The 26,686-nt window shown below is 40.9% G+C and overlaps 1 protein-coding gene across 1 annotated transcript in view; it reads right to left on the bottom strand.

Moving 5' to 3' along the window:
• The window catches only part of GALNT9 (polypeptide N-acetylgalactosaminyltransferase 9), a 217,294-nt gene that overhangs the window by 12,936 nt on the left and 177,672 nt on the right, over window positions 1-26,686 (bottom strand). The window contains exons 6-8 of the mRNA XM_069089039.1: window positions 21,974-22,159; window positions 14,471-14,608; window positions 12,418-12,513 (exon numbers count right to left, since the gene is read on the bottom strand). Of these exons, the coding sequence (XP_068945140.1) occupies window positions 12,418-12,513; window positions 14,471-14,608; window positions 21,974-22,159 (420 nt within the window). The remainder of the gene's footprint in view (window positions 1-12,417; window positions 12,514-14,470; window positions 14,609-21,973; window positions 22,160-26,686) is intronic.

Genomic DNA, 26,686 nt, shown 5'->3' on the forward strand with positions numbered 1-26,686 from the left:
TCTATCTATCTATCTATCTATCTATCTATCTATCTATCTATCTATCTATCTATCTATCTGTCTGTCTGTCTGTCTGTCTGTCTGTCTGTCTGTCTGTCTATCTATCTATCTATCTATCTATCTGTCTGTCCATCTATTGATCCATAAACATACACACACAAATCAATATGCATAGGTGTAGTTATCTGCATAGAGATATCTATCTGCGCTTATGTGTACAGATGAATGGCTCTCCACATTTCTATATGTATGTATCTATAGACATTTCTCTCTAAAACACATGCACACACAAATATACAAAACCTCTCTACATATGTGTATCTATATATAGACATATCTGTGTATACAGATAGCTATCTATATATACATTTCAATATGTATAACTGTTTCTATACACATATACATCCATAGATCTGTACACTTACATAGGTATTCATTCTATGTTTTTGACCTCTGTGCTCTATGTCCAGTAATGGAATTTTAAAGTGGAAAATGTGAATATTTTAATAATTTTAAAGAGAGACTTTTCAAGAATCACCCATCACTCCCATTCTTTATTTGGGATATATGTATGTGTGTATATCCATATCTATATATATCTATCTATATATATCTACAACACATATGTACTTTGTATGTATACCAAAATATTCATAGTAGCACTTTTTTCTAGTAGCAAAAAATTGGGAAGAAAGTTGAGAAGCCACTGATTGGGGAGTGGTTGAATGAATGGTGGCATGGGATCTTATTGTGTGGCAAGAAACAAAGAATATGAAGAATTCAGAGAAGCCTGGGAAGAAGACCAGTACAAACTGATGCAGAGTGAAGAGAAGAGAATTTGGAGAGCAATACATTGACTACACAATAAAATAATAAAGTGACCACAACAATGTAAATCCATCCATCCATCCCTAGATGGTAGTTGAATTCTGATAAAAGACAGTGATCAATCTTGATTCCAGAGGACTAAGTAGTGTGGTAGAAAGAGTGCTTTGGGGTCAGAGGACCTGAGTTCAAATCAAGGATCTGCCATTCACTGCTCATATGTCCTTAATCATGTTACTTTATCTCTCCAGCCCAATTGTACTCACTGGTAAAATGAGGGAATTTGACTAAATGTTCCTTAAAGGCCCTTCCAGTTCTTAATAGATTATTAGATATCACTCTCTCTCTTGAACGCTACAATCTAACTTGGCTTACCTTCTCTTTGTTCTTCACACATGCCACTCCATCTTTTATCTCCATGCTTTTCTCTTGGCTGCCTCTAATGCTCAGAATGGATTTACTCCTTACCACTGCCTCATTGAGGGTCTCTCTTACTTTAAGAGACAGTTCAAGCACTCTCATATCCATAACTTTTCTTGATCCCTTCAACTGCTAATGCCCTTCGTCCCTCCCTTCCTACTTTGTATATATTTGTATATATTAATTTTATGTTTACACTTTATTTTTTAATATGTACTTGTCTACTCCATTAGAATGTAGATAGATTGTTCCACTCTTGCAAATGTATTGTTTTACTTCTTGCACTTGTATCCACAGCACTTAGAACAGTGCCCAACACACAGTAGGAGGTTAATAAATACTTTAAGATCCTATGATTCCTTCTAATTTTTAATCTATAATTCCATGAAAGATGGAGAAATATCCTTTCCTTTTCTCTTTTTTTATTTTGGCTTTTTGGAGGAGCAATTGGGGTTAAATGACTTGCCCAAGGTCACATGGCTAGTAAGTGGTAAGTATCTGAGTCCAGATTTGTACTCAAGTCCTCCTGACTCCAGGGCTGGTGCTCTATTCACTGCACCACCTAGCCGCACCTCTTTTCCATCTCTTGATGCAGAGACAGGGGACGACAAGAACTAAATGTTAAAGATGCAATCATGGTGAACCTTTATTTCACATAATGATTTTTCTCTGTGATGGGGAGGAGTCAGTCTATAGGCAGGAGTCAGGACTGGAAATCCTGAGAAATGTTTGTGCTGTTAAAAAAAAGCAAACCAAAGGCAGCACTCACACTTTTTTTTTTGCTTTTTTTTTGGAGGGCATTTGGGGTTAAGTGACTTGCCCAAGATCACATGGCTAGTTTTTGTGTTAAGTGTCTGAGGACGAATTTGAATTCAGGTCCTCCTGACTCCAGGGCCTGTGCTCTATTCACTGTTCCACCTAGTCGCCCCAGTCATACTTTTTTTTTAAAAGGAGAGTTTGAAGGTCCACAGATTGAAGCTCATAGATTAGCTTAGGTAATGTGTAAAATGGGACTGTTACTTAATAGTGCTTTCTAGATGTGTAATCATCACACCTTGCAAATATTAAAGTGCTATACAAATACTGTACCACTACAATAACAATAATATTGTCACGATATAATTATTATACATAATATAATTGTATAATTATTACCATATAACAATACAGCATAAAACATCTTCTAACTATACTACATTTATAGCTTCTTCTAGGTATAACAATCCAAATATTATATTATTAATGTTGTACTAAACAATATTAATACTGCATTATATTACATAATATACTACAAATATTATAATATTATATTGTATCATTATTATATTTTTATAGCCAGAGCTCATCTAGCTGAACATTCTCATTTTACATTTGGGGAAATGGATGACCAAGAAAAGGCTGTGACTTGACCAAGGTCCTTCAGTTAGTAAAATGGCAGAGCTGAGATTTGGAAGCAGGTCCTCTGGTTCCCAATCTTTCCAGTACCTCACAATGCACAATGACAGTCCCAGTATTCCTCACACTTGTTTCCAGCTCTGCTCTTGGGGGGATCAGTCGTGGCTTGAAGAGTCTTCCGTACCTATCTTCTCAGCACCCCGTTCCCCTCTCCATCTGGAAGGAATGGGCAATGTGCCAATAGCTACTTACATATGCAGCCATTTCTCTCCTCAGAGAGTAAGCCCCTTCCTATAGCCAAGAATTGCCTGGCCGCTGACATTCTGATAACTGAAAGTAGCTTTTAATCTCCACTTCCTAACACTCATGAATTTGCCTAGACTAATTTTCAATCAAGAGAGACAAAGTGTGAGACTGTCTACCTGTTTATAGAACTGCCAAAGGCATCAGCTGTGAAGATGGAGTTTGACAGGCTGGTATTAAACACTGGCCGTTTTCCCCTCTGCCCTCCAGGAGTATTTGAAAGGAAATTTTCTTAGCAGAGCTTTTGCCTTAAATAAAAACTGACCAAAATGTGAAGAAAAGGAGAATAAAAATGTTCCATGTTTCTCTTGCCTGGAGGCATCCATTCCTTGAGGAATTCTTTGCTATGTACACCTATGAGGAAACATTCTTTGCTATGTACACCTGTGAGAATTCCCTCTACCTCTGCTTATACAACCTATGTTTTAAAGTTTTGAATGAGGGGGATCCAGTCCCTCCCAAGGTATCCCATTCCCCTTTTGGACAGCTCAACTTGTTAGGAAAACTTTTCTTGATGTCCAGTCTAGATTTGTCTCTTTGCAAGCCCTGCCTCTTCTCCCCTCCTCTTGTTGGAGGTGACTAGGTGGCCCATTGGAAAGAGCACTGGGCTTGGAATCAGGAGGAACTGAGTTAAAATACAGTCTCCTAGCTGTGTGATCCTGGGCACTTATGTTTGCCTCACTTTCCTCATCCATAAAACGGGAATAATAATAGCACCTACCTGGCAGGGTCATTATAAGGATTAAATGAGATAATATCAGTAAAGTGATTGGTATAATGCCTGGTACATCGTAGGTGCTTAATAAATACTTGGTTCCTTCCTTCCTCTAGATGTGCCCTTTGGGGTAAAAAATCAATACAATTATTCACTTTTCCACACGATAGCCCTTTGAATACTGTAAGGGAACTATCAACTCTCATTCTCCTAGGTTCCTCACAAGGTTTTTCTTCTCTAGTCTAAGTACTAGGTATAAGTAATGGCAATGCTGCTTGTTTCAAGTTATTCAAGTGCCTTTGAGCCTCTCCTTTGATTGTGTCAAGTCTTTGTTGGAAACAGTATACATTGTGTTGCCCTTAATAGGACTAAGGGAGTTTGAAGATCTTCCCTGCCCTTAATAGGTCTAATGTAATCTCGCATGGAGCCCAGGGTGGGAGGAGTTTGCCAAAAATGGGGAGCAGGAAGGGTGAAACAGGAAGGAGCAGAGCAGAGATAAGCTCAAGCACAAACTAGGACCCAGCAGAACTGAGAGAGACAATGCTTGTGATTTTGGCACGCTGTAGCACTCAGAGAAAAGCATCTTGCCTGTTGTTTTTAGACGGAAGCCCTGAAAGAGGACTTTACTGCTGTTACAGAAGCCCTGGGACTTTACTTTTGATTTGTGTTTGATTTCTCAGGCAGAAGCCTTGTCTGTGTCAGACAGAAAGTAAGTTGAGATGATAGTGCTGGCAATGTGTGTGAATATTGTCGTAGCTCTGTTAAGCTTTGTCTTCCTGGAAACAGAAACTTTGAAGAGCTTAGAGTGGATCAGTAAGCTGAGATATAGAACCAGAGCAGAGAGCTGCCTATGTATGAGTCCAGGCAAGAGCTGGGAGTGGACAGCTTGTGGAAGAGGAGCCATTGGGTTGGGAAGGCAGCCTCATCAGCCTCAAGTTAAGATGAAAGAAGACTTTACTTGGGTACTCAGTACTGACTGAAGACATTGTAACTTACTATGACCTAAAGGTGGATGGTATTTGTACTTTCTGCTACCCCTGAAGGACAATTGCAAGCCAGCCTTGAGTCAAGATGAAAGAAGACTATGCCTGGGATATTGATTGAGGCGATTGTGGCTTACTGAATGATATGTTTTATTTGAGATTATGTGGCCACCTTAGTAATAAGTTATGTTATATTGTGAATGTTGTACTTTAGTTTCTTGAATGTTTTGCTTTAGTTTATTGCTGAATAAATAGAGAGTTCACTAGTTCACTATACTATACAATTAGATCTTTAAACAGCAGTCCTCAGGGGAGCTACTTGTGAATTGGCTTCACAGTAGATAAAGAGACTACACAACTAAAGAAGATATACTCTAACAAGGAGGGTCTGATTACTTATTTACACGTTTGGGACAATGCTTGGTATATGCTGGGAATTTCATAATATTATTAAACTCATAGATCCTTTCCCCTTGATATCAAACTTAAATCTGTCCCTGGAACTTATACCCATTGTTATCCTTTCTACCCTCAGGATCAGGCGGAAAAAGTCTATTCCTGTTTCTTCACAGCAGTCATTCGAATACTTGAAGATACTTGTTATGCCATCCTGGAGTTTCCTTTCCCTGGTGCAGGTACTCCCAGTGTACCTGATTCTCATATGGCATGACCTTGGGATCCTTAATCATTTTTGTCACCCTTTACCTAATTATCTTCCAAAAATGTGGACCAAGGACTGAACAGAGATTCCATGTGGGTCAGACAGGTTGAAGGACAGCTGGGTTATCTCGTCACATACTATGAATACTATGCCTGGATTAATAGAATCTAAGACCACATTTGCTTTATTGGCCAGACTTTGAAGGTTGGATAGGGGTTGGGTAAGTGAAGGGGCAAGGATGAGGACAGGACCACCAGCAATTGATGCTGTGTGAATCTGCCTTACAAATAGGTTTTTAACTTTCATTTGTTATGGTTTTTAATCAGACTTGAATCATCGGTTCATAGGTCAAGACATGGAATGAACCTTGAAGGTCTTGGAATCTAATGCCCTCACTTTATAGCTGGAGAAACTGAGGTTCACAGGGGTTAAGTAACTTTGCCAGGAATCACATTGTTTCCAAGTGTATCTGAAACAGGTTTTAAACTCTGGTCTTCCTGACTCCAGATATACACCTTAATGCACTATAACATACTTACCTTGTCTTTTGGTTAGAGAGGATTACAAAATCATGGATTTGAAGATGGAAAGGACCATTGAAGTCATTACTTCTACCTCCCTCATTTTACTGATGAGGAAACTGAGACCCAAAGAGGTTAAGTAATTTGACCAGGGTCATAGGGCTAATAAGCGTGTCTGAGGCAGGATCCAAACCCAGGTCTTCCTGATTCAAAGTCTCAACTCCACATTTGCCCAAATCCCTCTTCTTTACTCATCACCCACTGGAGCCCTGCCCCATGGCAGAAAAGTGACTAGAACCTAAAGCCAGGGAAATGTCACAAGGTTAAAATCCAGCTGTTTCAAGTAAAGCTGATCTCAGACTGATGACAGATATTTCCTTTCCTTTTTTTAATGTTTTCTTACCATTTTTATCAAGTGGGGCTGCCACCTCCCAATGCTTTGAATTAGGGCTGTACAGATGTGACCCTCACACTGAATTAATTGTGTAACCGGGAGTGGAGAAGATGCAAGTTTTCCAGCTGTGTAATCATTAATTAACTTGGAGGCAAGTGACTGACTGCAAGTCATGTTTATCTGCAAAAAAAGTCCAACTTAGATAAAAGCGGCTCTTCTCCAATGGGCTAAGCACCATTCAGGTCACTGCAGAATGCCACTGAGAAAAAGCCATAAGAATGTGCAGTGGGAGCATCTGGTGGATTAGTTCTTCCATCAGCCACTCTTCCTCAGGTAGAGATCAGTCTCAGGCAATGAGCATATTCCTCTTGAGGGAGAAATAATAATGCATCAGAGAAAACAGAAGAGGCCAGTGAGCCTTGGTATGGAACTGGGATAGCTGAACCCTGAGGGCATTTTGCCCAAAGGGATAATGATTGTGCAGAGAGGGGTCTGAGATGCAATAAACCCCCTTATCGTGGTATTCCCAGCAGAGCAGCCAGAGAGAAGGCCGTTTTATATTTGAAGATGGGCTGTGTTTAGAGAGGATGGAGAGCATCCTACCTCTTCTCAGCATGGCATGCCTGAGCCTCTGGGTTCTTTGCTTCCAGAGGGAGAGACCATGAAGGATGAAATGAGGGAATGGTTCAAGAGTGAAGAGGCTGTATCTATTAGCTACAGCAGGATGCTTCTAGGATGACCTTCCCCACAGAGTTCTTTCTCTTCTTTCCAACCCTGTTCTGTCCCCAAATCCCAAATGAAACCCCATGCTTCTCTGAAAGTTTCATTCCATAAAGGCTTTGATTGTTGGACAAAGTGTTAGAGAACATATAAAACCCAGCAAACTCCTACTGAAGGCTGGTGAGTCTGAGAGCATCATTTATTCATTTCTCTTCTCTCCTCATGTGAACTGGCTTGGAACTGGATAAACTTGGACAGGTTCAAACTAAACCACAAAGCTATGTTTCTTAGTCAGTCAATAACCAATGAACGTTTAAGCACCTACTATGTGACACACACTCTGCAAAGTGCCAGGAGTATAAAGGTCAAAACACTGTGCCTGCTCTCAAGAAACTCATAATAGGATAGACACCTTTTTGCAAATGGAAGCAATCTCAGTGGGATGTCACTAGAGAGGAGGAGTGAGGGCAGCACAATAAGGTGTGTGTGTGTGTGTGTGTGTGTGTGTGTGTGTGTGTGTGTGCGCGCGCATGTGCAGAAGGTGGGATTTGAGCTGAGTGTTAAAGGAAGCTAGAGAAGCTAAGAGGGGAAGGTGAAGAGGAAAGGAATTCCAGGCTCGGGGGGAGAGCCAATGGAAATACACAAGGTCTGGGAAATGTTTTCCCTTCCGTTTTTTCTTTGGGGGGGGTAGGAAAGGCAATTGGGGTTAAGTGACTTGCCCCAGGTCACACAGCTAGTAAGTGTCAAGTGTCTGAGGCTGGATTTGAACTCATGTCCTCCTGACTCCAGGGCCAGTACTCTATCTGCTGTACTGCCTAGCTACCCCTTTCCTTTCCTTTTTAAAAATTGATTCCTTAACATTAATTTTTAGAGCTTGGGAGACTGACATGTGTGAGGAACAGCAAAAAGATCAATATTTCTAGATAGCTGAGTATGGGGAGGGGAATAAAGTGTAAGGAGACTGAAAATATGGGAAGGATCCAGATTTTAAAGAGTTTTAAACCTCCAAAGGAGGATTTTATATTTGATTCTGGAGGTGATGGGGAGTAGCTGGAGTTTTTGAGCAAGGGTATGATATGGTCAGACCTGTGGTTTAAGAAAATCCCAGCAACTGAGTGGAGAATGGATTGGAGTGGGACAGCAGGAAGACCAGCTAGGAGGCCACTGCAATAGTTTATATGAGAGATGATGTGGGTCTACACCAGGGGTGATGGCTATTTGAGTGGAGAGAAGGGGAGATAGATGAGAAATGTGAAAGTAGAAATGACAAGATTTTGCAACAGAATGGAGAAGTGGGGTGAGTTTGACAGAGGAGTTGAAGATGACCCCAACTTGCAAGTATTTGTGACTGTGAAGAGAGTGGTCATCTAAGCAATAAGAAGAATATTCCAGATGGAGATTTTGAGGGAAATGCTGAGTTCTGTATTGGACATGTGGAGTTTGATATGCCTACTGGACCTCCAGATGCCAGTTGGTGATGTGGTACTCAGGAAAGAGATTAGGGTTGGATATAGGTGTCCCAAAAGTCTTTGTGCAGTTTTAAGTTTCAACAACTGAGAACTGTATATAGATCTGAAAATCATTTGCATAGAGATGATAGTTAAATGCACGGGAGATGAGGAGGTCATTATTCGAGATAATATAGAACAAGGGTTAACCTTTTGGGTGTCATGGATCCCTTTAGCAATCTGGAGAAGCCTATGGACCCCTTCTTAGAGTCAAGTTTTTAAACATATAAAATAAAATACATACGATTACAAATTACAAATTTCAATTACATTGAAATATCGTAATCAGAATATGTTTAGAAAAACCCAGTGTCACAGGTTAAGATCCCCTGGTATAGAGGGAAAAGAGAAAAATGTCCAAGGTAGATCAATTGGATACCCAAAGTCACCCAGTAGGTGTGACCTGGATTAAGATCCAGGTAAGGACACTGAGAATGAACGGTCAGATAGATAGTAGAGGTTAGTGTCACAATAACCCAGAAGGGAGAGAGTTTCCAGGAAAAGAGGTTCAATGATACCATCATAGTTGTTTGCATGTTTACTTTCCCATTAGAATGTGAGCTCCCTGAGGGTAGACCATGTTTTTGCCTTTCTGTTTGTCTCTGACACTTTGTACAGTGCCTAGCATGTAGTAAACTACAGAGAGGTTAAGAAGGATGAGAAATGAGAAAAAGCTGCTAGATTTGGCAATTAGATCATCAGTAACTTTGGAGAGAGAAGTTTCAGTTGAATGTGCTTGGTGGTGTTTACTTTGGCCCTTTAAGCCACAGTATCGGGAAGTTTTGTGTAAAAAAAAATCGACTTCAGTCTACTGCACTTGCATCATTATCTTATATTGTTGGTTGGAAGAACCTGAAGCCTGGAGATTACAGGGGTTCATTCTAACAGAACTTGAACCTGTAACCTGCAGGTCTGTAGAAAAAATGGCTCCTGCTGTAGAATTGTCCATACGAGTTTTGACAGGCTCCATAAATTGGATTTCTTCAAGGGCAGCTCATTTGCATCTAATTTAGAAATTCCATTTTGTTATCACAATCTAAGGCTATTCAGCTAAAAATCACTGGGAAAGTGTCAGTCAAGTATCTTTTAATGAGACCACTAAAGGTGGAAGGAGGGAAGGGAAGTCAGGCTCTTCTCTACTTTGTTGTAATAAGGTTTGACCCATCAGTGCATGGCAGTTAACCACAGTGAGCCCCATTTACGCTCTGCAGACCTTTTCATGTTGCTCTGCAGTGGTACAAATGACTATTCTAAGCCAATCTGTCGGGCTGGACTGTCATTAACCAGCTTGTCTGGGATAAGGTCACAATTTTTCTCTGCTCGAATGGGTGTTTATTCATTAATGCAGCCTGGATTTAGATAACACATCAATAGAGTCCAAAGAGACACATGGGGCATGGGGTAGGATATTGAAGTCTTATGCTTAATTTAAATAATATCCAAGTCCCATTAAAAGTAAGAGCCATTATTGTAAACATGAGGTGGGGGAGGTCTGAGCAGGGAAATCCTTTTTTAAAATCCAGTCACTTGGAAATAGCATTGAAATCTGTCTATGAGTTGGGAAGTCAGGTCTCTTCTTGTCTCCTAAAGAAATTGGAAAATTAACAAGAAGAAAACCAGAGGCAATAAATCCACAGGGAATGATAGCACCCTATTAGAGAGAAATGATAGACAAAACAGGAATGTTCATTAAGTTTCAGTCTTGAACCCTCAGATCAATGTGGGAAGCTGCTGGGTTTTGCAGTGTGCGTGTGTGTGTGTGTGTGTGTGTGTGTGTGTGTGTATGTCTAGAATTGATGCCTATCCACTCCCTAGAAGAGCTTTGATGTCTTTCTGAGGAGGAGACCTTTTTTGAGGGTCACCTGCCTGGGCAGGGAACTCCACCTCAGCTAGTCCATTCCCCAAAGGTGCCATATTTTCCTCCAAGGTCCCAGCCCTCACTGGGAAAATCATGGTGAGAACATCAAGATCTCTTAGATGCTCCAGTAGACCCACCAAGGACCCCTTAACTAGTAAATCTATAAATAGAAGAGAAGCAGCAGAGAGTAGAAAGAGTTAGGAATTTCTTGTCTTGGGTTTGAGTCTGGGCTCTTTCACTTACTACCTGTATGACCTTATATAAATACTTCACCTTGAAGGGCCTCAACTTTCTGATCTGTAAAATGAGGGGGTTGAACTAGATGACCGCTGAGGATCCTTCTGCTTTTATATTTGTGGTCCTGTGTTTTGTTTGTGTTTTCATTTTTGTCATTGCATACAGTGCCCAATTTAAGGCTCCACAGAACCACAGAATCCCAGCACCAGACAACTCCTCCCTGAACAAGAATAGGGGGCAACCTGGTACAGTGGAAAGAGAATTGGAATTTGGAGCTATATTCCAAGATTGATTTGCAATCTGGGATTCAAATCCCAACATCATCATCTCGATGACCCTGGGCAACTCACTTCACCTCCAGACGCCTCAGTTTCCTCCTCTGTTAAAATGAAGGACTTGGACTAGATGGCCTCTGAGGTCCCTTCCAGTTCTAGAGCATGGTCCTGCAGTCCTTGACACAACATTTCTGAGGGGCCATCAGCCAGTCTTCATTCAAAAACATGAGGGGGAACCCACAGCCTCCTATGGCAGCTCCTTCCACTTCCCTAAGCGTGAGGAACTTTTTCTCATATTGAGCTCAAATCTCAGTGGGCAAATTCTTGCTGTTTGCTTCTAATTCTGATCTCTGAGGACAAGAAGAACAGGATAATCCTTCAAATGTCTGAGTTTTGTTACCATGCCACCCCCATCTTTTTTCCCTTTGGACTTACCATCCCCATTGTATTTCTTCAACTGACCTTCACATGCATAATGTTAATAATAGGTCACATTTATATGGTGGTTCTAAAACATTTCACATACATAATCTCATTTGGTCCTCACAGCAACCTTGTGAAGCAGGAGCTATTCTCGTTATTATCATCATCATCACTATTATTATTATTTCTGTTTCATATTTGTGGACAAGCAGAAGAATGGCATAATGGATAAAGAATTGAATATGAAGCTGGGAAAATGGCTCAAGACCCACCTAGGAAACATACTGACCATGTAACCTTGAGCAAGTCCCTTAACCTCTTAGTGCTTCAGGCATCATCCTAAGACTCTAAGATGCACTACAGGTGCTGATCTATACTAGCAGAGGGAGTTCCTTAAATCAATGAAATTGGAAGTTTAATCCCATCCCATCCCATCCCATCCCATCCCATCCCATCCCATCCCATCCCATCCCATCCCATCCCATCCTATTCCAAATGAGAAACCTGAGACAAAGAGAGGCTAAGGAGTTTATGCAGCTACTAAGTATCTGGACTGAATCCAAACTGGTTCCAAGTGTAGCTCCCTATTCACTGAGTCACACTGGGAAACTGTTGGAACATGGTCCTGTGTACCTGAGCCTTTCCTTTTCAAGGCCATGGTGTACAGAACTGGACATGACCTTTCAGTAGTGTATTCATGTATTTTACTTTTTTGTAAGGCTATAACTAGGTTTGGTCCATGTACAACAGGGGCTGAGCACCTCTGTACTCCCAGAAAGGTTTGAAAATTGCAGGCCTTTCTCTCCCCAATCATGGCAATACAAACCCAATTTTATCTTTTAAAAGACTAGGTGACTTGCCAACTCACACTTAAGACCCACCTGTCACAAAGAGGGGGATTTTCTATCATTAAAATACTGCCTCTATACAATCTCATATTATAACACAATCCTTATTGTGCCCCCAATGTGTTGCAACATGAGAAGCCACTTATATCGCCTTTCCCTAGTTTTGTTTCTATGTCACAGTGTGTGCTCATTTCTCAGTCTCTTACTGATCAAACCAAATCCAGACTTTTCCCCAAGACCAACATTCAGCCACAGCAGATTGTGCCTGTCCTGTATCATTCCCTCAATTTATGCTCTATGGCCCCACTGGTGAGTGGTGTGGTGTGCTTACTTGTGAGGACATCCCATGGCAAGGGTATAGTATTGCTCGATCATCATCTTCTGCCCCCTGGTCCAAGCAGTAGCCACTGGCCTTGCTGTTTCTTACCTATGCCCAGGAGTCAAAGGAGAAATGCATTATTAGTCAGAGTCTGTGCCAGGTCTGAGGTTAGGGGCTGGGCATAGCAGTGAGTGAAGGACTTATTGAACAAAGGAGTGAAAACGCATTCATTGAATGCAATGAAAATAATGAAATGAAATAAAATGCCTACTATATGTCAAAGAATATACTTGGTGCTGCAGACACAAATTCAAAAGAGAGGACTGCCCCTGTCCTCAAGGAGCTTATACTTTAATTGGTGTGTGTGTGTGTGTGTGTGTGTGTGACAATACATATAGGGGAATGGTGGTCAGTGAGGGGAGTTTGGGTCTGGGTAGTCACAGAGATGGGTGGGTGGAGCCATAGGGCAGTCCACTATCACATTCTTTATAATAGCAGCTAGGTGGAGCCAGAGTGCATAGAGCACTGGACCTGGAGTTAAGAAGACTTGAATTCAAATTTGGCCTCAGACACATATTAGCTGTGTGACCCTGGCCAAGTCACTTAACCCTGTTTGCCTCAGTTTCCTCATCTATAAAATGAGCTGGAGAAGGAAATGGAAAACCACTTCAGTATCTCTGCCAAGAAAAGTCTTAATAGGGTCACGAAGAATTGGACATGACTGAAAAAGGACTGAACAATAACAACTTCTTGACTACATTTATACACTATCAACTGTATCATGAAGCCTCCAAATCTCCAACAGATTTAGCTATGGCAGATCCTACTTAATCTTGCACAGGGAACCAGTTACTAAATTTTATCGATTCTACCTCAAAGAAACTATTTATTATTTTTTTTTGAGAGGGGAAGGTAGGGCAATTGGGGTTAAGTGACTTGCCCAAGGTCACACGGCTAGTTTTGTGTTAAGTGTCTGAGGTCGGATTTGAACTCAGGTCCTCCTGACTCCAGGGCCGGTGCTCTATTCACTGTGCCACCTAGCTTCCCTGAAACTATTGATTTTAATAGAAAAATTTCTTGGTTATTCCTCTCGTGGTGTTGAGGCCATAAAGAAAAACAAGCAAGGAAAGAATGATGATTTCATGCACTCTGCGTCAGACAGAGCTAGCTAGAGAGTGCTGGGCTTGTAGTGAGAAAGCCTTAGGTTCAAATCTTACCCATGACACATTTAATAGCCATGTGATTCTGGGCCTCTGACAACTTCTGAGGGCTCCTCTAAATCACTGATAAGTTTCACTCTCTATTGGAAAGGGAATTTCCACAGTGGGACTGTCCTAAATCACCAAAACTGAGTCCCCTTCATGCATGGCAGATAACTCTAAGACAGAGGTTCTTGACTTGGGGTCCATGGGGAATTTGGGGGTCTGAATTTAGATAGGAAAAAAATTCTTCTTTATTTTCACTAATTTCTAACTGAAATTTAATATTTCCTTTAATTATTTAAAAACATGATCTGGAGGAGGGATCTACAGACTTCACCAGATGCCCAAAGGGTCATAACACAAACATAAACAATAATTAATAGAGCATTTATATTGGATTTTGAGGGTTATGATGTACTTTACATATTCTCCATTTTATCATCACAACAGCCCTGGGAGGTAAGTGCTTTTATCATCTTATTTTATAGATGTGGAAACTGAGGCAAACAGAGGTTAAATGGTTTGCTCAAGGTCACACAACTAGTTAGGTGTCCCATACACACACAAAAATAAGCAGAAGAAAGATCAAAACCTCCATGCTGTAGAGTGTTTATTGTCATTATGGACATTTCAGGTAAGTAGAAGAGACGACTTTTACTTCCTTTGGACTGAATTGCTGGTGTGTTTGGGGTGACAAGGACCAGGAAGACAGTAAAAATTCACTCTCCGGTGGCACTTTCAGATTTGAAAGGCATGTTTCTCATACCACCTTGTGAAGGAGGGAGATAGTAAAGAGGACAGAATAGGGAGACTTGGCTTTGCCCAAGGCACTATGGGAAGTCATATTTCAGCAAGGTACCTACCTCTCCATAAGTGATGGTATTATTATAAATCCTCATCTCGGGGTACACGTTCTCCAGATACCACTTGAAACTTCGACACTGGAGCCTCTGACGCAAAGCAAGGCGCTCAGAAACATCCCCAAAGTCCACGCCTGGGTTCTGTGAAATGGGAATTAAGATAAAAGTGTCCCGTATGCTGACCATGAGGGTCACATGATTTTCTTTGCATAGACCTGAGAGATCGTCTCCTCCAAACCTTTTCTCTTTACAAAAGGGTTATAGTGGCTTGCACAAATTAAATATTGCCTTGCTAGTCCTCTCATTTATTGACCTTTTATTGTTGGTTATTCCTCTCACTCTCTTGGCATTGTACAGAATGGAATGGGGGCTAAGGAGTTAAGTGGCAGGTATCAACATTAATCGGCTAATTCTGACAGTACCCAAGAGGGGTGACTGAGAATTAGAAGGATGCTTCCATTCCCAGCATGTGGTTCTGATGGCTAGCAGGTCTTTTTTATTTATTCCATTTGATACTCATTATTCCCCTCTCTGACCATGTGCTATACTGTTTCTTCTGGACTGTGGAACTTGATCATGCATGGATGAGGAATGGCTATGAGGTAGACAGATTGAAGATTGAAAAAAAATTTATACATAGCATTTATACATCCACATGAGTGCTATTTGTTCCCTTCTAAGGAGTCCCCTTTGGGCATTACATACTTATTTCAACAAGGTTGTGAGAGATCAGTCCATCCCTGGAAACTCCTCTTTGGAAATTGCCTTTAGAGCTGGCAACATGTGCTTCTTAACATCCCCAGTGATAGCAAAATTTCCTCCCAAGCTAGGATTGATCTTTCCTGAACATAGACTCAAAAATAATGAGTAAAGTCCTACCTAAAGACCTTACTGTGGTATGGAAGGAATTTAAGAATCAATCAGTAAGAATTTATTATGCACCAATTTATTAAGTGTACCAGGCACTGTGCTAGACATTGCAGATGTAAAGATAAAAACAATATGGCCCCTGCCTTCCAGGGAGGGGGGTTACATTCTATTTGGGGAGAGTAAATAGAACGTGGAAAAAAGAAATATAGTCAGAGGTTAGTTATTAGAGGCTCACTACACAATAAAAAGTTTATATAAAATAGACATTCTTGAAGGCTATGATATCAGAGAGCAAGTTGTGTTAGGCTCTCCCAGGATGAAAAGGATTGAAGTACAGTCTTAGAAAGTCCAAGTCAGCTTTCCCCAGACCATTATGTGGGAGGCTTATCACCAATATGCTGTCCGTTTGGTAATGGATTATTTGGCCATGGAAATCCATGAAACAAAGATTTGGGGGGTGTTAAGGTTAGACTGGTTTTCTTATGTGACTCATACTAGCTTTTCAGGAAAGTCCACCAGGATAGTGAGCTCTACATATACTTTCAGCAGTGGGGGTACTAATGGAATAAGAGTAAAGCTTCTTACGGGGACTACTTTGAAAAACAGAATTCATATGGATGGCTATGTTCTCATGTGTTCTGTGAAAAAGTTTCTCTACTTAATAATAGCTAGCATTTACTTGGCATATTATCTTATTATCTTTACAACCTTATGAGGCAGATGCTATTATTGTTGCTATTTTACAAATGAGGAAACTGAGACTGAGAAAAGTTAAATTCCTTTTCTGAGGTCACAGGCTTTGAACTCAGATCTTTTTGACTCCAAGTCCATTAGTTTATCCACCGTGCCACCTAGCTGTCTGAGAACTTGAAAAGATCAGCAGTACAGCACAGGATACAAGGTGTGATTAGGTTGTATTATGTAGTTCTCCAAGAGCCATCATTACATCTCATCCTTTTCCTGCCTCCCACCATCACAGCTGACCACAGGATCTGACACCCAGTAGAAGCTTGCTGAAAGTTGATGGTATCCTTTGAAGACAGATGGCCACCAAGCACCAAGTTCTTTATTGTGTGGTGAGCTTCTACTAAAACCTTCCTTCTATTCATGGTATGGAAGGGACTTTAAGTTTCTAAAGACTGTGCTGGTAAAATTCAAACTCTGGCACGTCTGACCAGGCTTGGGAAGAGTTTGAGTAGAACATGGTGATGGACTACAAGATTCCTCTTGTCCAAAGGGGCAGCCTAGCTCCTGGCTCAGTTCAGAGAGACTCATTGCCAAGTTGACCTTAGAGTGATGACTTCTGTAGTCTCACTCATGAAGCCAATTAACTAAGTCACGGAGGGGTTGCAATCTGCAGTATGGAGGGAATACCCCTCAGTGATGAAGTAGCAGATCACTGAAGTACTGAACTAAGTAGTGAACATTTGTGCCTTAATACTGAAGATTTAGGGGTTTTTTTTTTGGTTTAAACTTGTGATTTCATTGGTTTAAGGAACTTCTGATGTGGAAACTCACTGTACTCTTGCAGATAGCCATCTGGTTTGTAATTTATAGTAATAGAGAGTTCTTGGGGGCACTGAGCTCACTTTGTGACTGGCTCAGAGTCAGGCAGTTAGAGGTAAGACTCAAATCCAGCTTTCCCTGACTCTTAGGGCAATCAACTGAACAATTACCCAATGACTATTAAGTAGCTTCTATATGCCTGGGGCTGTGCCAGGGACACAGATAGAAAAAGGCACAATCCCTACTCTCAAGGAGCTTCCATTCTATTGGAATACAACAGATACATAGCTAGTTTTAAGGCTAGGAATTAGACCTATTCTTTCATTGGTATGGGTTATCCTTAAAGGAGGAAACTCCTTTACAGATATAGCACCTTCTCTGAAAGAAAATTGCTCTCAGAGAGTTGTCTAGAGTACTGATAACTTAAGTGACTTGTCTAGGGACAAGCAGTCAGTATAGGTCAGTGGTGAACTAGAACCTAGAACTTCTTCTGAGGTCAATTCTCTATCCACCATGTTACAATGCCTACAAAATCTTTGCATGTATACCTATATGTGTATATATACATATAGGCAGATACATAACACATATATGTATACATATGTTTGTGTATATATGTATGTGCAATAAGTAGGCTGGTGAAGGTTTAATAACCAGCTCTCTGAAAAAATGTGTGCATGGCACACTTTTAAGTTTAATCTGCATTATCAAAAATTTCTCCATCACTTTTGTTAAGTCCAGACAAGCAACAAAACAATAAATCAAGCCCTATTTGTAGCATTTGCCAATTTCTGTAGTCTGAATGTTCATGTTAAAAACTTAACAATCTTCTCTCAGGACCTGACTTCAGCACACCCCTGTATGGGTGTGTGTGTGTGTGTGTGTGTGTGTGTGTGTGTGTGTACAGATATATGTGTGTGTATATATATATATATATATAAAAATACAAATTAGCTAGATACAAGGTAGTTGGAAGGGAAAGCATTGATTGTTGGAGGGACCAGGGAAAGCTTTATAAAGGTGGTGGAAGCATGAGTTAATTCTTGAAAGAAGTGAAGTATTCTCTGAAGTAGAGATTAGTAAAAAAAAAAAAAAGCATTCCAGGTATGGAGGAATGCCTTATGCCAAGGCATAGTGATGGGAGACTGAGTGCCCTGTGTGAGTAAGAGAAAAAAGGCTGCTTCTTCTGGGCTATATAGGAAGAGGAGTAATGGACAGAGACTGCAGATATTAATGTTAATAGAGGGGCAGTGGTGGTGTAATAGATAAAGCTGTGGACCCTGGAGTCAGGAAGATCTGAGTTCAAATCTGACCTCAGACACTAACTAGCTGTGTGACCTTGGGCAAGTAATTTAACATCTGCCTGCCTCAGTTTTCTTGTTCGTAAAAAGGGGATGATAATAACAGCACCCATCTCCCAGGGTTGTTATAAGGACCAAATAAGGAATATCTGTCAAGTGTTTTGCAAACCATAAAGCCCTCTATAAATACTAGCAGTTAGTATAGGCATTACTCACACAGATACCTTTAGTCATAACAGGAGTACAATATAGATACCTAGTCCCATCATGGATATACAGGCCATATTACCTAACCAGAGAGAAACTGGATGATGGTGTGATACATCTGAAGAGATGCTAGTTTTAGAGACAGAGGGTTCTAATTATGGCTCAGCCATTTAGGAGCTGTGTGATATTGGGCAAGTCAATGAAATTATCTGGGCTGCTGCAAAATGAGGGAATGGGACGAGATGGCCTTTGGAATGTCTCTACCCCTTGATCGAGAGTAATTTTAAAAAATTATCCCGCGGTCTATAGGGAGGCAGAATGTCTACCTAAAATGAGTCTGAACTGAATGAACATCCCATTTCAGGAGGAAGTCCTGCTTACCTGGGCCATTCCCTACAGGGCAGCAGAGATAATCTGGTATAATGGAGAGAATGCTCGGCTTGGAGTCAGGAAGATCTAAATCCTGTCTCTGATACTCACTAGTTCTGTAACCCTGGGCAAGTTCCAGCCTCTCTGGGCCCCAAGAAAGTCACTGGGACTCAATTTACTAAGTCATAGAAAATTGAGATCACTTTGGTTGAAGGAGGCTGAATCTTGAGAGATCTCTACCCAGGTAAAATCTTAGGGCCTTCTAATGTTTAGTACAGTTTGGGTACAGACTCTTAAAATACCAGAACAAAACAAAAGCCTCCATTTTGCTCAATCATTTTAGTTGTGTCTGATTCTTTGTGATCCCATTTGGGACTTATTTGTCAAAGATACTAGAGTGGTTTGCCATTTTCTTCTCCAGCTCATTTTACAGATGAGGAAACTGAGGCAAACAGGGTGAAGTGACTTGCCCAGGGTCACACAGCTAAGGAAGTGTCTGAGGCCAGATTTGAACTCAGGAAGATGATGAGTCTTCCTGACTCCAAGTTTGACTCTATCCACCATACCATCAATCTTCCCCAAATCCCCCAAACCAGAATTCTAGCTACAGTTGTTCCCATCTCGACAGCACAGTCTTTGAAGAAGTATTTCAATGTGTGAACATATATCTATTCTGTATGCATGGGCTCAAAGGGGTTCTGAAAATGGGAAGTAGGCTTGAGTTTCTGCTGGTACTTGAAGGGGCAGACTCCCAGACTCCTGATCCTCCAATGATGGCAACTCTCATGGTTGCCCAGCCCAAGGTATTAGCATGAGGACTTCATCTGATACAGGGATGGGTAGCCAAGCAGCGCTTAGATAAACAGAACTCAGTGGGGCAGGAATCTTCATTCTTTATACACTGTCCAACCAACCAGAGCATCATAAATTCCTGCTGGAGTATTAATGGGGACACCGTCGTGTTGTACATTGTCTGAATCAGTTCATTTTATGGAAAACAAGGTTTTATGGGCTCTGCTGGGCTCTCTCTATCTTTGCTCATGGGGGAGGGCATTTTTTGACTGTCTTCCTTTGTCATTTTGGTCTGAAAACTCCCGCAGCAAAAAATACGCAGACAAAAGGAAATCATGTTTTCCACTCCTCTTCTGAATTTCCCTGCTAGGTTGTTTGACATCAAGCAAATTACTCAGCCAGGGATTTTGTCTTAGAGTGTGTCTGCATTAATTTCCTCCACCCTCTCTGCCTCCCATTCCTTATGATCTGTATTTTGCAGAGAACATGAAGCTTTCAGGCAAATGCTGCCTGGTCCTTAGGTTTACTCAATCCAGTTCGGTCCAGATTTCATAGAAGGGATGATATAATTTAGATTTGAAAGGGATCTGGGAGGGCAGGTACTCCAATTGACTCATCTGTCAGATGAGGAAACTGAGGCCCAGAGAAGGTCACACTGGTTAAGTAGCTAAGCCACTATTTAAACCTAGGTCTTCCAACTCCATTACATACTTCACTGACATGCAAAGTGCAGAGGCATGTAAAAGGTGGAAAGAAAAATATGCTATTTTAAATAAATATAAATGCATCCTGAGTCACCTCACTCATCGGAGGGCTCTTGGGTGTGACCAGACCTCATTCAAATTCATTCTCTATGTCTCTGTCTCTCTTCCTCTTTCAATCTCTGCCTCTATCTCTCTTACTCTTTCTGACTTCCTTTTCTTCACCTTGTCTCTTTTTATCTCTTCCTATGTTTCTCTATGTCTCTGTCTCCCTTTCCATCTGTCTCTTTTCTATTTTTTTTTTGCAATTTTTAATAATTAATTAATAATTAAATTTAATTAATAATACTTAAATGTTAATTTAATAATTAATTTATATTTGTTATACACACACGAAACCATACTATGCATACTTCTATTTATCAGTTCTTTATTTATCTGTCCCTTTTTATGTTCCTGTCTCTATCTCTTTTTCCTCTGTTTCTAACTCTTCATCTCTATTTCTCTCTGTGTCTTGGTTTCTCTCTCTCTCTCTCTCTCTCTCTCTCTCTCTCTCTCTCTCTTTCTCTCTCTCTCTCTCTTTCTGTCTCCCTCTCTCTCTCACACACACATACACACACACAAACAAAACCATACTATGTATACTTTTATTTATCATTTCTTTCTCTATGTATCTGTCTGATTATCTGTCTCTCTTTATATCCCTGTCTCTTTTTGTCTATCTCTTTTTCCTCTTTCTGTCTCTATCTCTACCCTTCTTTGTCTCTCTTCTCTTTCTGTTTCTATCTCTTCATCTCTATTTCCCTGTGTCTTGGTCTTTCTGTCTCTCTTCCCATTTCTGTGTCTCTGTCTCTCCATCTCTCTCTGTCTCACACACACACATTCTCAGAGTTGGAAAGGACCTCAGGGTTAGTATAGTCCAACTTTTATGTGACTTTTCTCTACAATATCCCAGATAAGTGGTCATTCATCATTGATTAAATACCTCTAGTTGGTGGGGAGGATGGAAGGGGAGGTGTTCCTGCTACTTTATGAGTATTCCATACTCCATTCCAGTCTGTAATAGCTCCAATCAAAATCATAAGTAGGGTGGAACAAGTGAGGCTTTGTTCTGGGTGCCAATATTTAGACAATGCAAACATTTTTAAATATGTATAACTTAAAAAACTGAACTTAGGGTCTTTCTTAGTATCCTTAGCACTTAGCACAGTGTCTGGCACACAGTAAACACTTAATAAATGCTTTTTGATCGGTTAGCTCAAATAAGAAATGATCAGTCCCTAGCTCTGTTATTAACACTCATCTCTGAGCTCCATAATAGCTCATTCCCTTCTCCAATTCAGCTGTCTCAATTACTTTTTGTATTATTAAATATTAAATTACAAAGTTGATTTGAAGGCACTCTTCATGCTGCTTGCCCTGGGCACCAAAGTTGCCAGTTCGAGCCAAAAACCACTTCTTCTTTATTATTTCTATTTGTATTTTTTCCACTTCTCCCCATTGCTTTTAGTTCTGGGGTTGGCAGCCCTGAGAAGGCTTTCCAAAATTGGAGCCTAAACATAGTTCAATATCTGCTTCAGTTTCCCAGCTGTTGTCTTATCAGGACCCTCTGTCTTTGTTCTGGTAAATGGGGAGGGAAGAGGTAGATGATTGAGATATTTCCTAGAGGCAACAGAACCGTCCTTCAGATGACTGCAATGTTTCATTTGCTCCTCCTCCCTCAGCCCCCTCCAGCTTCTGCCTGTCCACTGGGCACTCACCGTCATGGGGATGTTCCAGGCCATGTACACGTGGGACTTGAAGTCATCCATCCACACCTCCGCGGCTCTCAGGGCATTTCGCTTTGCATAGTAATCAATATCGTTGTTGTAGGGTTTCTTTGTGCGCTCGATATGGGCCACACGGGAACAGGGCAGTACCTCCATGCTGCCCCCACACTGCCAGACCTGGGGAGAGAGGATGGACACCTGGGCTGTGAACATGGCCAGGAAAGCTTGTCTCAGGTAAGGGAAGGGAGGGTGGAAGTGCTTTTGTTTGTTATAGAGTGGGCCCCCAGTAACCACTAGAGTTGCCAACGCACTGTGTATTTGACTTGTTCACTCACTATGAGTGAAGCTTGCCGATGTTAAAGATGTGTTATGTCACAACTAATCTGGACTTTAATAATTATTAGCCAACATTACCCAACTCAATTAATTTATAAGCATTTATTAGGCACCTCCTCTGTGTTGGGTACTGTAATAGGTACTGGAAATAATAAAAAGACAAAAATCAAGATAATCCCTGCCCTCAAAGAGGTTACAGTCTATTGGGCAGACAGGATGAACATAGATAAACACACACAAAATGTATACATAATTCAGGAGGAAATTGAGATCTAGAGAGGTTTGCCAAAGGCCAGCCAGGTGATAAGTAGTAGAAACAGAATTTGAATCCAGGACTCCAGATCAAACCTCCTTTACAACACTTTGCCTCTCAGTATGTTCTGTCACCCCAAAGTGTGAATCTTACCCCCTTGACTCCCAAGCCTTCTTTGATTCAGTTGAGCCCAGGAGAGAGATAACTTCCCCAAGAAAGTGGGAGTCATAGCTGGGAGTAACATAAGACACACCCTACCTTCTTCCCAGGAGAAGTGAGAACAAGAATCATCTCTTATTCTCAAATACTTCTTGAGGAGACTCTACATTTTTTTCTAACGCATCTATATTAATGTCTTAGAATTCTGAATGCCCACCTCTGATAAGTCGCTTCCTTGCTCAAAGACCTTCCATAATCTCCCATAACTCCTTGTTAAATAAAGTCTAGACTCCCCTGGATGATATTAAAGCAGCAACATAGGGTAATGAGTTTAGAGTCAGAAAACCTGCTACTCATTATACCTATGAATGGATAAGTTGCTGTATCTCTCTTGGTTTGAGCTCCCTCACTTGAAGAATGAAGTCTTGGGCTAGATTATCTTGGCATCCTTTGCAGGTCTTAATTTTATGATTCTGTGGCCCCTCTACAACCAAACTCCACTGTACCCCCAGCAGATGCAGCTGGTGCTAGCAGCTTCTTCCTGTCTCCTAATCACAATCATTTTATGACTCAATATTCTGGTCATCCATGCTGGATGACTCACAATTTCCCAAATTCATGTTGTCTTTTCCCATCTTTAAGGCTTTGGTTCCCATGTTACTTCTTCCTAGAATCACCAGGTCCTCATCTTTGCCTTTTGAAACTCTGCATCCTATGAAGCTGTGCTCCATTGCTTATGCCTCCATGGAACTTTCCCTGATTTTCTGAATCAGAAGCAAGCTCTCCTTCTTTGAGATACTGTCCCTCCCTGCTCCTGTCTCAACTAGACATGACTTTATATTATAATTACCTATGTTTTTATGTCCTGACACCTTTAACTAAATGGTGAGTCCCATGATGGCAAGATCAAGCCTTAGGGGAGAGCTTTATAGTGAACACAGTGTTGAACTTGGTGTCTGGAGAAACCTGGGTTTAAGTCTCATCTCTAACCTTTGCATATGCCCCTAATTACTTACATTGTCCTGTGAGTTCCTTGAAGAAAGAACTCCCTTTTGCTTTTCTCAGCATTCACAGTGCTTAATATCATACTGGCACATAGTAGGCACTTAAGAAATGCTTGTTGACTGACTGATTAGCTATTAAAGGATATTTCTCTGAGATTCTCTAGTCAAAATCATATTTGAACAGGAATTTCCTCTGTACCAGATATTTTCTAATGATATATTAATATTCTAATGATATATTAATCATTAAAAAAACATGTACCCCATTCATTCTCTAATTTGGACACATCATCTTTTGTTATTGTTAAGTTGTTTCAGTTGTGTCTGGCTCTTTGCGAGCCCATTTGGGGTTTTCTTGGCAAAGATACTAGAGTGGTTTGCCATTTCCTTCTACAGCTCATTTTACAGATGAGGAAACTGAGGCAAACAGGGCTACGTGACTTGTCCAGGGTCCCACAGCTAGTAAGTATCTAAGGCCAGATTTGAACCCATCCTGACTCCAGGCTCGGCACTCTATCCATTTTGTCACCTAACTGCCTGTTTCATCTGCTTTATGTAGTCCAAATCAATGAATCTTGACTATGAATGTTCAAAGGTAATATTTATGTGTGTGTGTCTGTGTGTGTGTGCTCGCACACATACTCACACACGCACATCCTTCTAGCTAGCAGTCCTGTTAACCCGAGAGCTCTGAGTCAATAATAGCTGACATTTATATAGTGCTTTAAAGTATAGCTCTTTCACAACAATCCCATTAACTCAGTACTACAGGTCTTATTTCCGCCATTTTACAGATGAGTTACCTGAAGTTCAGAGTGATTTGCTCAGGGTCACAGAGTAAATAAGTAGGTCAGGGCTGGGGGAGGGATTTGAACTCATGTTTGGCCTGACTCTAGGTCTATTGCTCTTTCCACTATATTATTCCCCTCTTGCCTCTCTCCCTTATAGAATAAAAATTTCTTGATGTGAAAGGACAATGAATGCAGAACACAGTCTCGCTGTTTCCGACCCAGTTCAACCAGACTGGAATTCTCCCCACAGCCCGCAACACATTTCTCTTCTCTGCGTGATAGTTAATGACCTTGTAATTTTTTATATATTTTGATACCAGGGACCAATACATTATCTGAGTGGCAGAGTTATTTCCTTCTAAGCTCCCTGGGAGATTGATGCTTATGCAAAATGGAGAATTTAAAAGGCTCTAAAACCACAGCTTTAAGGGAAACAGTTTAACCCCTCCATAAATTCCTGGCAAACACTAGTAATAAATTTTTCCCTGATGCAACCCAGGGGGGACCCAGGCACCCAACTCAGAGCAGAACAGGACAAAGGGGCAGCCTTTCTCAGTTTTAGGAAATGTACATTGTACCATGGATTCTGGCTTAAATATGACTTTGACTATAGGACTCTGGATCACCGATCTAGAATCTGAAAGGACCTTAGGGACCATCAGGGGATTCTGCCACATACTCTGAAGGCTTTCGTGTCCTTAACACTTGGGGGCAGGGATATTGGACAGCTGGAGTAGTCATCTTTAGGGCTTTTTGGAGCTGGCTGAATAGAGGGAGGACTGAGGTACCTATCAAGTGAGATAATATATGTTAAGGGCTTTGAAAATCTTTTTTTTGTTGTTGCTTTTTTGGAGGGCAATTGGGGTTAAGTGACTTGCCCAAGGTCACAGGCTAGTTTTTATGTTAAGTGTCTGAGGCTGGATTTGAACTCAGGTCCTCCTGACTCCAGGGCCAGTGCTGGGCTTTGCAAATCTTAAAGTGATATATAAATGCTAGCTATTATTATTGTTATTATACTGAACACATAATAATATTGTCTATTATTGATATTTTCAATTATATTATTATTATTTTCTATTATATTCTTTTGTTGTTTATTTTTCAGTTGTCTGATTCTTTGTGACCTCATTTGGGGTTTTCTTGGCAAAGATACTAGAGCAGTCTGCCATTTCCTTTTTCCCGTCCACTTTACAGATGAGGAAACTGAGGCAAATGGGGTGAAGTAACTGGATGCTAGCAATACAAAGACAAAAAAGCAGCTGTCTCTGCCCTTGGGAAGCTTATGAACCGGGCAGTAGGGGGCAGCATACCACAGTGAAGAGGACTCCACCGATACAGACAGCTGTTTATTGGGGAAATGGTTGGGGGAGTGTTAGTGAACTCCAATTTCAGTCTGAGTCAACTGTAGGATCTGACAATCAAGAGAGTCAATGAGCTCTTGGGCTATATTAAGAGAGATGACATGTCTAGGATTAGGAAGATAAGGGTTCTCTACCCTATAGAGTCTTACATTGAGTTCTAGACACCACATTTTAGCAAGGGTAGGTATCGGTACCTTGGAGAGTGTCCAAAGAAGGGTGATCAGGTTGGTGAAGAGCCTTGGATCTTAGGCAAATAAGAATAAATGCAAAGAACCAGGGATGCGTAGCTCGTAGGACAGAAGACACAGGGGGAACAGAGAGCCAGATTCAAGTATGTGAAGGGTTGTCCTGAGGAGAATCCAGCTTGCTCTGCTTTTTCTACTGGGAAGAACCAGGAACAATGAGGGGCCATTGCAAACAAGCAAATAGGTTTGATGCAAAGAAGAACATGACGATTAGGGCTGTCCCAAAGTCAAATGAAAGTGATAGCTTCCTTTTCAGTCTTTAAGCCCAAGCCAAATGGCTCCTTGTCAGGGAATTTGTCATTTTGTGTAGCTTGTGTTCAGGGACAGTTTCGATTAAGTGCATTCAAGGTCCTCTTAACTCTGAGCTTTATGATTATATCAATTCAAAACTAAAAATTAAATAGAATTTAAGTTAAAACAATATCAATATAGTTGAAAAAGCTACACATGCTTCCTAGAAGGAGGTAGGCTTGAATTTTAGTAACTTCAATAAAAATGGTTTGTATTTCTGTTTAGGGAAAATGGCCCTTAATCCATTCTGTCTTCCACGCAAGA

The sequence above is a fragment of the Petaurus breviceps genome, unplaced genomic scaffold, assembly GCF_028583685.1.
Source record: "Petaurus breviceps papuanus isolate PSGF00001 unplaced genomic scaffold, PetGlider_PUasm1.0 103, whole genome shotgun sequence".
NCBI lineage: Eukaryota > Metazoa > Chordata > Mammalia > Diprotodontia > Petauridae > Petaurus > Petaurus breviceps.